Source organism: Panthera uncia (assembly GCF_023721935.1).
Source record: "Panthera uncia isolate 11264 chromosome A1 unlocalized genomic scaffold, Puncia_PCG_1.0 HiC_scaffold_17, whole genome shotgun sequence".
Classification (NCBI taxonomy): Eukaryota; Metazoa; Chordata; class Mammalia; order Carnivora; family Felidae; genus Panthera; species Panthera uncia.
This window is the reverse complement of record NW_026057577.1, coordinates 39,344,009-39,356,156: the sequence shown is the minus strand read 5'-3', so window position 1 is coordinate 39,356,156 and position 12,148 is coordinate 39,344,009. Positions and strand designations below refer to the sequence as shown.

Sequence of the window (12,148 nt, the reverse complement as noted above, 5' to 3'; positions counted from 1 at the left end):
AAAGAGTTACTCCAGTGCTGTTTATAAAATACACAGTAGAAAAATCAACAGGGGTTTTCTTCCCCTATATGAAAAACTTTTGGTTTAAAAGACAGGGCAGGGTTCATCAGTAGAGATCCAACAGCAAGCTGCGCAGATATCTTGAGCAACAACCTAAATTCCGTAGCAGGTGATGTCACCTGTAAATGCCCTATAAATGGAGGAAGTCTTCGGGTGCATCTGAATGATTTATCTGCACAGATACCCAGTGCTACAAGCATGGCTGTCTCAGCACTACGGCTGACGATTGTCCTGGGACTACTGGTCTTAATCCTGACTTGCCAGGCAGGTAAGTGCTTCTGACCGAAGCTCATACCTTGTGCACTGTCAGCCAGGATTGCAGGGAGGTGGCAGCACTGCTCCAGAACATAAAGGGGAGAGGGGGGAAGGGGACTTTGGGCAATGCAGAAAGAGCACTGGACTAGGAGACAAGAGGCAGATCTTCTAGATTCTATATTGTTTATTTCTGCTCTGATCTTTATTATTTCTCTTCTTCTGCTGGGTTTAGGCTGTCTTTGCTGTTCTGCTTCTATTTCTTTTAGGTGTGCTGTTAGATTTTGTATTGGGGATTTTTCTTGTTTCTTGAGATAGGCCTGGATTGCAATGTATTTTCCTCTCAGGACTGCCTTCGCTGCGTCCCAAAGCGTTTGGATTGTTGTATTTTCATTTTCATTTGTTTCCATATATTTTTTAATTTCTTCTCTAATTGCCTGGTTGACCCATTCAGTCTTTAGTAGGGTGTTCTTTAACCTCCATGCTTTTGGAGGTTTTCCAGACTTTTTCCTGTGGTTGATTTCAAGCTTCATAGCATTGTGGTCTGAAAGTATGCATGGTATGATTTCAATTCTTGTATACTTATGAAGGGCTGTTTTGTGACCCAGTATGTGATCTATCTTGGAGAATGTTCCATGTGCACTCGAGAAGAAAGTATATTCTGTTGCTTTGGGATGCAGAGTTCTAAATATATCTGTCAAGTCCATCTGATCCAATGTATCATTCAGGGCCCTTGTTTCTTTATTGACCGTGTGTCTAGATGATCTATCCATTTCTGTAAGTGGAGTATTAAAGTCCCCCAAGAGGCAGATCTTCTAACAAAAAGAAAGGATTTTTATTCAAATGTGCTTCAATTACAGCCTCTACCTTCAGTGAATGAATGAAGTTTGGTATGACCTTTTTTCTTATGTAGTCATGTGATACCGCGACACTATCATATTATAAATTTCTTGACAGCCGGGAGGGGAATTTATTTTTTGATGATTCTAAGTAATAATGTTTGGAGGGAAAAAAATGTATACTCTGGAGTAAGACTCCTAGGCCTGGTTCTACCATTAATCAGAAATCTAACTTCAGGCATGTTAGTTAACCTGTCTGGGCCTCACACGTTGAAGGGAATATCAATAGTTAACTTTCTCATAAAGTTATCATGAAAATTAGAGACAAAAACTGTAAAAACATCTGGTCCCTAATAAGCACCCAATAAATATTAACTGCTATTGTTATCACATATTATCTCATTTGATTCTCATAATAATCCTCTTAAGTAAAAATGCCAAGTTTTATCATGTCCCTTTGGCAGGCTGACAGACAAAACTTGCAGAAGGAAAGTCACTTGGGCATAGACACAGGTAGACGTGGCATGCCTGGGTCTGAAATCCCCAGTCCCTCCATTCTGTCCTTTATGATTAAGTGCCTACTTCTTATTTAAAGATTTATTTTTTTAATATTTATTTATTTATTTTGAGAGAGAGAGCAACATCAGGGAAGGGGTACAGAGAGAGGGAGAGAGAGAATCCCAAACAGGTTCAGCACTGTCAACACAGAGCCTGACGTGGGCTTGATCTCAGTGAGATCATGACCTGAGCCAAGGTCAAGACTCAGATGCTTAACAGGACTGAGCCACCCACATGCCCCATGCTTACTTCTGTTATGCCCATTCCAAGGATATAGGGGACCACAAGGCAGCTTGCAAAATTCTCATTACTTTTGGCCTGCAGAATATGGTGAGCTCTTGGCTGGTCTCAATTCAGGATAGGTCAAAAAACAAAGCCAGTGCAAATATTTAGTAACAGAGCCTTTTGCTTTTCTAAATGTAACTTGGCAGAACACCCTCAGCCACCCACAGTCCACCAGCACAATATACAGACACACACTCTACTGAAATTATCACAGGGGCACCTGGGTGGGTCAGCTGGTTAAGCGTCCAACTTTGGCTCAGGTCACAATCGATTTCATGGTTCATGAGTTCAAGCCCTGCGTTGGGCTTCTGTGCTGACAACTCAGAGCCTGGAGCCAGCTTCAGATTCTGTGTCTCCTTCTCTCTCTGCCCCTTCCCCACTTGTACTCTGTCTCTCTCTCTCTCTCTCTCTCTCTCTCTCTCTCTCTCTCTCCTCTCTCTGTCAAAAATAAATAAAACATTAACAAAAATTAAGAAAAAAAGATTTATAACAGAATTACCAAAAAGGTGGCCTCAGGCACTACCGGGTCCATCAACTCCTTAAGTAATCAACACAGCAAAGTGAAAGGTGAGATTTATATCCTAAGGACCAGTCCCCAGCTGTCTCTCATAAACCCTAAAACTGGTTAAATCAGTTCACTGCTTTGAACCTCAGTTTCTTCATCTGTAAAATGGGACAACAATCAACTTCACCTGGTCAAATGAATATGCCTTTATAATCACTTTGTAAACAATAAATACTATACAAATATCAGCAGCACTGTATTTTTTTCAGAACTTTATAATTACATTGACTGAAAAACTCAACGAAGTAGTTAATGTAAATAAAGGCCAGTCCATATTATATTTGAAAAGAAAAAATATTCTGCTATTAGCTTTAATAGTTTGTTTACAGTATTTCAAATTTCTTTGATTTTTATTGTTTGTTTTTCTGTTTTTCAACATTTTCAATTTTCTTAATATTTTAACCACTTTTTTAAATTTTCATAATCTCCTAAAGCACTACAGGAAAAAGCTAATATTAATCATTTTGTTGCTACTATTATTATTATTAACATATTATTATAGTTCATAATATATGCACCCATTATTATATATTATATATAATTTATTATATATATGCACCCATTATATTATATATAATATATATTCATGATAATACAGCAAGCATTTATTGTGGACTTACCTTGGGCCTGGTACTGTGATAAGCAGTGTATGTATGTGTGTGTGTGTGTGTATATATATATATATATATATATATATATATATACACACACATTTCATAGATATTTTACATGTGAAAGATATATAAAATATCTTTCAATATTGACATAACACAATGAATAAATTGAGAGACAAAGTATTTAAGAATTGTGTGCAAGGTTCCATGGTGGATTTTTTTTTGTTGAAGACAAGAATCAAACTCAGGTATACAGGACTCCAAAACATATGGTCCATCATACTCTAAAACCTCCTAATATAGATGTGGTTCAAGGACTGGGGCCTATGATCCAAACTTCACACATATTCCAAACTAGGGCTCTTTGCATATTGACAGGCTAGCATTTTGTGTCGTATTAAAATAAAAAGTCAATAAAATTAGCTTATTATGCAAGTAACCATATAGCAACACGGGAAAAAGGAACTCACTTTTCATGCAAGGAATTGCTGTTTTGTACCTGGTAAATGTCTTCAGGGGAAACTGCTTGAAGATAGTATTATATCATGTAGATAATGTGCTCTGTGGAGTTAAAACAATTTAGGTTCAAACCCTGGCTCAACCACATTCTAGATGTGTGATTTTAGGTGAGTCATTTAACTTCTCTGAGCACCTGTTTTCTCTTCTATAAAACTGTTAATACCTTCACTGAACTAAATAAAGATTAAGGCACATCATAAAAACACAATCCCAGTACCTGCTCAGTTGGCATTATCTTTCCTTCTTCCAGTGATGAGAACAGAGAGCAATTCTGGTCACTGAGGTGGCCCTGCATTTTATGTAAGGATCATGTCTAGTATGTTCATTCATATCTCAACTCTTAGCATATGCTATGTACCTAATAGTAAGCTGAAAAAAATACTTAATGAAAACATTAACAGCTGAATGAATAAGTAATTGGTATACTGATTTTGGTTATAGGTCCCAGTCTGGTGCTCCTATCAAATCTTTTCTTGTGGCATAGTAAACAACAAATGTTTGCAAAATCGAAAGCCACATGTTTTGACTAAGAGTTTCTATTTTAGGATACAATACAGATGCAAGCCTTCTAACATAATTTTTGACAGCCTCCACACTAAAAGCTAGTTATGTCTCCTTCATTCAGAGTTGGGGAACAGTGCCTAGATGTTGGAACTCTTTGAATCAAAACTTGTGGTGGGGTTACCATGTGAAATACAGGACACCCAGTCTAATCTGAATTTCAGATAAACAATGAATAATCTTCTAATGTTTATTTATTTTTAAGAGAGAGAGAGAGAGAGCAGGGGAGGGGCAGAGAGAGAGAAAGAGACACGGAATGTGAAGCAGGCTTCAGGCTCCAAGCTGTCAGCACAGAGCCCAATGAGGGACTCAAACTCACAAACCATGGAGATCATGACCTGAAGTCGAACACTTTACCCACTGAGCCACCCAGATGCCCCACAATTTTAGTTTAAATATGACCTAAATATTGCATGGTCATTCTTATACCAAAATTAAAAAAAAATTGTTGTGTATCTGACATTTAATTGTGTATCCTGTATTTTTATTTACTGAATCTGGCAACACTATGTGTGAGGCTACACTAAAACTAAAAGACAAAAATCCCACTTTATCCTGGCACCAGCGTCCAGAGGGGAGTCCACTTGAAGCTACTAACTGCCACTCTTCCATTACTTTGAATCTCCTGAACCAGTGAGACCACTAAGCAAAGCCAAAACGCCCCAAGGGAACTTGCATGTCACCAACCTCACTCCCTGGACCCTTGGTCCTCATTGCAAAAGGCACTTGATTAAAAGTTAAGGGTAAGAAACCTGAATTTATAGTTCCATCTTCTCTTGCTATTTGTGAGGTCTCCTGCAAGTCACTTAATCCTTTCAGTTTCTTAGTCCAGTGAACTAAGAACTACATCCCTCGAAAGACTGGTCAAGGGTAAAATCACACAGCATTTACAAAGTCATTATTTACAGAACTATAAAATGATGTACAAATGATAGAATTTCTCTGTGGTAGAAAAATTAGACAATATAAAGAAACAAAGATATTTCTATCGTTAAGAAGGTGGGGGGGGCATTATGCAGTTCTGCACAGAGTGCTTACAAATCCAGATTTTAGTACTAGTCAAACATGGGATTGAATTGTTTTGGCTGCTTACTAACTGTGTGACTTTGAACCAGCTCGTAAACCTCTCTCAACTTCCACTTCTTGAACTTTAACTTGAGATAAGAGTTTTGCCTACCTCACAGGGCTGCTGTGAGAATAAAATGATATAACAACATATTAGCTTATCTGACATAGGTATATGCTCAACAAATGCTACCTGTTATTATGCCATCATTATTCTCATTACCGCTTGCCAGGATTGCGTGGAGAAAAGTACATTAAAATGGGCATTCTGTATTTCAATGCTGGAACTGGCTGCTTAACTGTGGACAAGTTACTTAACTTCCATGAGCTTCAATTTTCTCAACCAGAAAGGAAATCAATGTCTACCTAAGTATCGACACCTGTTGTTTTTAGGAACAACTGAGATGATGCATGTGATGACTTTGGCCAGGCAGGCATTAAATGTTCAACAAATATAACTGTACGAGGCTGTATAATTAATGAAAGGGGGTAAAAAGCAGTCTAAGGGTTCCCTTCAAAGAAAAGAGGCTTCCCTTTCTTGTTGCAGAGAATCACTTCTGAGATTCTGTTTTGTTTTTCAGATGACAAACCAGATGACAAGCCAGATGACTCAGACAAAAAAACAGAGCCAGATTTTCCAAAATTCCTAAACCTCTTGGGCACAGAGATCATTGAGAATGCAGTGGAGTTCATCCTCCGCTCCATGACGAGGAGCACGTAAGCACTGTGACAAACCTTGCTTTTGTTCAGTTTGCTGTTGGTAATGACCGCATTGCATTAAAATGAATGAGAAACAAAACTGTGGTGCATGACAATGTATTATTTGAGTTGAAAAGTATTGCCCTATCTTGAGATATATTTGCATCTGAATGAATTTCCCTGAACTCTTTTGGAGTGTACGCATTTCCAACAAGTGCTTCCGTAAAATATTTTTAATCTCGAGACCAAGTAGGAAGGAGGAAGTGCACTGGACCAGGGAACAGAAAGCCAGGTTCTGGTCTTGACATATGTGCTACTTGGCTGGGTGACCTTGAGCAAGGCCCTCCCTCGCTGAGTGCCTCAGTTTCCTCATCTGTAAAGTTAAAGGAATAAAGGACCCACCCAGGGCAGGCACTGTAATTCTTTGGTGAAGGTGGTGGGTAGTGATGTGTTCATTAGTGATACATGTGGTGAGTCCCGCCTTTATTTTCTAGTTTGAGAAACTCACGAGGGTTAGAGAGACTAGCTGATCTCTCCTCAGAGACAATCTAGAGAACCTCTCATATGAGTGTTGATCATGAGGGATTGCCATGGCGGCAGCGCATACAGCCCAGAATCTTCCCAATGTTCTCTCCACCTGCTTCCAAGCCCCTGCACACAACTCCTAACACATCTTACTCCAGTCTACACAGGCTCTGATTTTCACATCTACTTCACCCTGTTCTTATTTGCCCCACAGTAATCTCCCCACTTTCAGCTCTCTGGGATCCAGTTTGTTCTGAATTTCCAGGTGCTTTCAATCTCCACCTCACAGAGTCTCTGCCTCTAATTCTCTCCTTCCTAGATCCCTAAGCAGAGTTTGACAATGTGTGGTCTATACTCTCCTGGAGAATTTATACAAAATGAGTTTTCCTTCATCCCATCTTGTGTCTTCCTAGGACAAAGCTAAGGGTACACTTTAGAACAAGCTTTCTGGGGGCGCCTGGGTGGCGCAGTCGGTTAAGCGTCCGACTTCAGCCAGGTCACGATCTCGCGGTCCGTGAGTTCGAGCCCCGCGTCAGGCTCTGGGCTGATGGCTCGGAGCCTGGAGCCTGTTTCCGATTCTGTGTCTCCCTCTCTCTCTGCCCCTCCCCCATTCATGCTCTGTCTCTCTCTGTCCCAAAAATAAATAAAAAACGTTGAAAAAAAAAAAAAAAAGAACAAGCTTTCTGGTAATTCTGATATCCCATCAATTTTGAAAGCCCTTGATTTAATGCTCTGGACTACAAGGCTGGGCCTTGATGGTCTGCATACCCTTTAAATTTTTATTCACATTTTGTGTAAGTGTGCATCTTTGCATTTTTCTAAGGAAAATGCTTCTGACTTTTATTAGATTCTCAAAGGGGTCTATGACCAATAACAGATTAAGAATCACTTCTCTTTAGAAATCATCAGGGTCCATGTTGTAATCTGTGATCTGCTTAGACCAATATATTATCATGTGGATGGGCAGGATTCTGCATACCATCCTTATGCACAAATTATTGAAACTCACAGACATTTATTTTTGCATTGTTATTTTTCTATTGTGGTTGCTTTTGCAACTGCTGAGTTACAATGACTGTTAATGTAAACAAGAAGAAACTGACAAGCAAGCAGGAGCAACGCCCACTATGTACAAAGTACATATTACACTCCAGCTGAATTCCTATTGTTATAAATCAAAACAACAGCAAGCAAGGAGTTGAAACAATATTTCTTTTTATTCCTTCCCTGGGGAATTCCCCAGACATGAAATAATAGTGCTTTTATTTTTCTCTGTTAACCCTGGAAGCTCACTGTTGGAAATACTGGAGAACTGCTTGCTGTCAGCTCGGGGTTCAGGAACAGCAACTCCACTTCGACCATCTTCTCTGTTCCTTGTTGTTTTCTACGTAAATGATGTTTTTCCTGTTTCTGGAACTTAAAACCATCTCAGGCTGTCTGACCTTGCTTTCGTTTCTGCCTAAAAGGCTCTTCCCTTCTCTTGTAGCTAGTGCTTGTCCTACAGCTCATCTAAAAGTCACCTCCTCAGAGGGGCGCCTGGGTGGCTCTGTTGGTTGAGTGTCCGACTCTTGATTTTGGCTCAGGTCGTGATCTCGGGCTCCGTGCTGGCAGCATGGAGACTGCTTGGGATTCTGTCCCTCTATCTCTGCCCCTGCCCTGCTGGCGTTCTCTCTCTTTCTCTCTCTCTCAAAATTTATAAACTTAAGAAGTCACCTCCTCAGAAAACAATTCTATAATCACTCTTATTAACACTATCTTCTTTCATTCCCTAGTTTTCTATTACTTTATCTTGTGCAATTATAGTGCAATTATAACATATATCACCACCTTTATTTTCAATCATGTGGCTATATGAAAATAGGGACCAGATCTAACTAGCTTCTGGCTCTAACACAGTACCTTATAGGTTAAGTGAGGCACTTAGTGAATAATTGTTGAATTGATTAATTAAGGAAAGGTATCTTCAAGATCAGATATAAAACCTATTACCACAATTTGACTGAGAAATCCTGGGGGATCTTTGTTGAAAGACATAGCAGTACTTGTTCAGGGTAAAAATCTAGCTGTCCTTTGTCCAAGGGAAGACCATAGATAGGACGGGGATGGGGAGTGGGAGGAGATCATCAAGAAGTATTTCTAAGCACTTAGTATACACAAAGTAGGGGCAGAAATTTGAAGGAAAAAACTCAAATGTAAATCCCTTCTCAAAGATTTGCAGTCCTTATGGTATGATGACCCAGCAAAAGCAGTAATGACTAATATGCTAAATAAGATAAATGTCAGCAAAACATCACAGGTAATTTCTACAGAAAGGAGCTATGGTTGATATCAGGACGCTTAGGGGTATGTTTATAGCAAAGATGAGATGCAATTTGGGTCTTAAAAGAATCAGTGAGATTTGAGCAGAAAGACAGAATGACAGGAATGGGGTACTTGACAAAGATGAGAATTGTCTTTATTTACTCCATATCTTGATGCCTAAGTAGTGTGTCAGGCACGTAAAAATACTAGATATGTGCTTTCAGGACAGTGAATAGAATAGCTCACCTTCTCTACTCTGGATTACTTCAGAGCCATGTGAACTGGATTCTGGTCACCATTGTTCTGAAAAATATACATATTCTTAATTCCTCTGAACCCCCCCCCCCCCAAGGCTCCAATTGTTGTGAATTTCCCCTCACCTGCTGGGTTTCCATGACATGGCATTTTCCTGTTTCTCTCCCTACCTCTAGCCACTCTTTCTCATTCTTTTTATAGGGCTTTTCTTTATCTTCCCCTTAAATATTTCTCTTCAAAGCTCCAAATGTAACCTGCATGGGTTTTCACATGGGTAGTATTGGAATCCAATGACTTCCAAAATCAGATGTCTATTGCCTTCTTTTTTCTGAGCTACAGACTGAAATGATTAATTGCTTGCTACAACTGCTCCCCAAACCCATTGCCCCACAAACTTGCTCCTCCTCACATGTTCCTTATCTCCTCACATGTCACATACCCACCCACCTGGAATCCAGAAACCTCAGGGTCCTTGTGGATCTTTCTTGCTTGTCACCACCTTCATCACATTGCTGAATATTCTACTTCTAAATTTTTCTCCTGTATCATTCCTTTTCTTCAACTCCACTGACTAGTTGGCCTGGTAGAGTCCGTCATCACCTCTTTACTGAGTTCTTTTTATTAGATTTATGGTGAGTTCCACCGTTTCTGTCTGTCCTCACTCCAAACCATCCTCTACCTATTACCAGAGTTATACAGTAAAAACACAAGTTAAGTTCCATCACCGTCATTCTTGAAACCTTTTTTCTTGAATTTCCACAGCCTACAAAATCAGAACAAATGCATTCAACTGGTGTTAAATGTTCTTCCCTGAAGCCAATCAATTGCATATCTCACTCCTGAAGTCAAACACCCGATCCCCCTAATGACAAATGATTTGTTTCAGAACCGGTCATGTATGTATAAACCCCTAACATGTTTGCACATGGCTCTTCCGTCTGCCAACAAGGTCTGGTCCCCAACTCCAACTCCATTCTGTTTACCTAGAAAGTCTAATCATTTTCTAAAGTCCAATTCAAAGACAAGCTCTGTGAAGACATCACAGACCCCTACGATTACAACATGCAGGTATTTATACTTTGGATTTCAGTATGCTTTGTAGGAACTTTCACATCGATTTTCTTTCCCTCTAGTTGTTTTAAATTACTTGTATCTGATTGTGTCTATTTTTTCCACTAGACTGTAAACTCCTCACAGGCCACATTTTAATCATCTTTATCTTTTCAGTACAGTGGTCCTAATACTAACCTCAGATCCTGAAGATCCCAGTTTTAGACTTCGCTTTGCCATTTATCAGCCATGTGTCTGGGACAGGTTGTTTAATCTCTTTGAGCTTTAGAAGTTTTTTCATATGCCATATGAGATAAGAATTAATTTATCCATTTATTTAATATTTAATTCCAACATTTATTCATTTATACTATATGCCAGGCACTGTTCTAGTTACTGGGGATATATTACTAAACAAATACACCAAAATATGTCTTATACAATTTATATGTGAAGACACCCATGAATAGATTTGTTGGCAAACTGAAAGAGATAATCGTGCATAAATAGCTTGCAAACTACAAATGTTATGGAAGTCTTAAATCTTATTTTATTTATGACATAGGAAAATCTGCAGAAAAAAATAGTGACTCAAACATTATAAGACATTCTAGTGATCATTCTAATATTCTTGTTTAATCTCAATCATAATCCACTTTTTTCTCTCTTTTATTTTTCAAGAGGATTTATGGAATTTGATGATAAACAAGGAGAACATTCAGCAAAGTGACTTCCCCAGGTGATTCTTAACTTACAATTTACAACTAAAATAATAGAATATTTAACAAAGAAAAAGGATCTGTCTTATTTTATTCAATTGATTTGGGCACCCCCATGCCTACTTATAAGCAGAAAAAGTGGGGTTTTTTTGGTTTGTTTTCGCTTTAGTTTCTTTTTTCAATTTTTTAAAAATGTTTATTTATTTATTTTGAGAGAGAGATCACAGAGAGCAAGAGCATATGCAGGGAAGAGGCAGAGAGAGAGGGAGAGAGGGAATCTTAAGCTGACAGCACAGAGCCCGATGTGGGGCTCCATCCCATGAATCGTGAGATCATGACCTGAGCCGAAATCAAGAGTTGGACGCTTAACCAACATCATTATTGGTTGGACTGTCCCCTCCATTTAGACAATCTTAATCACAAACATGTACATTATTATCAGGATACTGAGGTTTCTCATTGAGTCCCAAGAGCTCCCAAAGGACTAGAGCTACATGTGTTGGACTTCTAGACCTGTACTGTCCATTAGGTGGATAGGCGCCCCTGCAGTAGTTTCTTAAAATTAATTTTAAATAGAAGTATTTTTTATCACCGTAAAGTCACTGACCTAATAAGATTATCTTAAGAGAGGAGGCCCAAGTATGGGCAGAAACAAGAAAGCACTGGGAGTTAGGAGACCTGGTCCTGCTACAATGCTATCAGTAACTTGCCTTGCGCACATAGCACCTATGACGTGAGGGGAGTGTGTGCACTAAAATAGAAGGGCCCATGTAATCGTGCAATTAGTTACTCATGAGAAGAGTGAGCTCTGCTGAACCTCATTCCAGGAGAAAAGACTAACAAGCTCTCTAGTCCCATATAGTTGTATTTAGAGTAGTCCCCCCTTATCTGTGAGGGATACATTCCAAGATGCCAGGGGACACCCGACACCGTAGATAGTACGAATCCCATATATATATGTTTTCTCCTCTACATACTTACCTATAATAAAGTTTAATTTACATATTAGGCACAGTAAGAGATTAACAACAGTAACTAATAATAAAACAGAAGAATTATAATATGCCGCAAGAAAAGTTATGTAAATGTGGTTTCTCTCTCTCAGAAAATCTTATTGTACTGTACTCCCTCTTCCTCATCTTTTGATGATGTGAGATGATGAAATGGCTACATGATGAGATGACGTGAGGTGAATGACACAGGCACTGTGATACAGTGTTAGGTTTCTGTTGATGATCTGACATTATATCAGAAAGAGGATCTGCTTCCAGACCTCTGTTG

At 39.1% G+C, this 12,148-nt stretch overlaps 1 protein-coding gene across 1 annotated transcript; it reads left to right on the top strand.

Annotated features, from left to right (window-relative positions):
• Positions 1 to 258: 258 nt before the first annotated feature.
• On the top strand, positions 259 to 10,946 carry CA1H5orf46 (chromosome A1 C5orf46 homolog). The gene is made up of 4 exons (XM_049649446.1): positions 259 to 328; positions 5,723 to 5,731; positions 5,900 to 6,035; positions 10,830 to 10,946. Exons 1-4 carry the CDS (start codon positions 259 to 261, stop codon positions 10,876 to 10,878), a joined length of 264 nt encoding a protein of 87 aa, XP_049505403.1. The 3' UTR covers positions 10,879 to 10,946.
• The last annotated feature ends 1,202 nt before the right edge of the window (positions 10,947 to 12,148 follow it).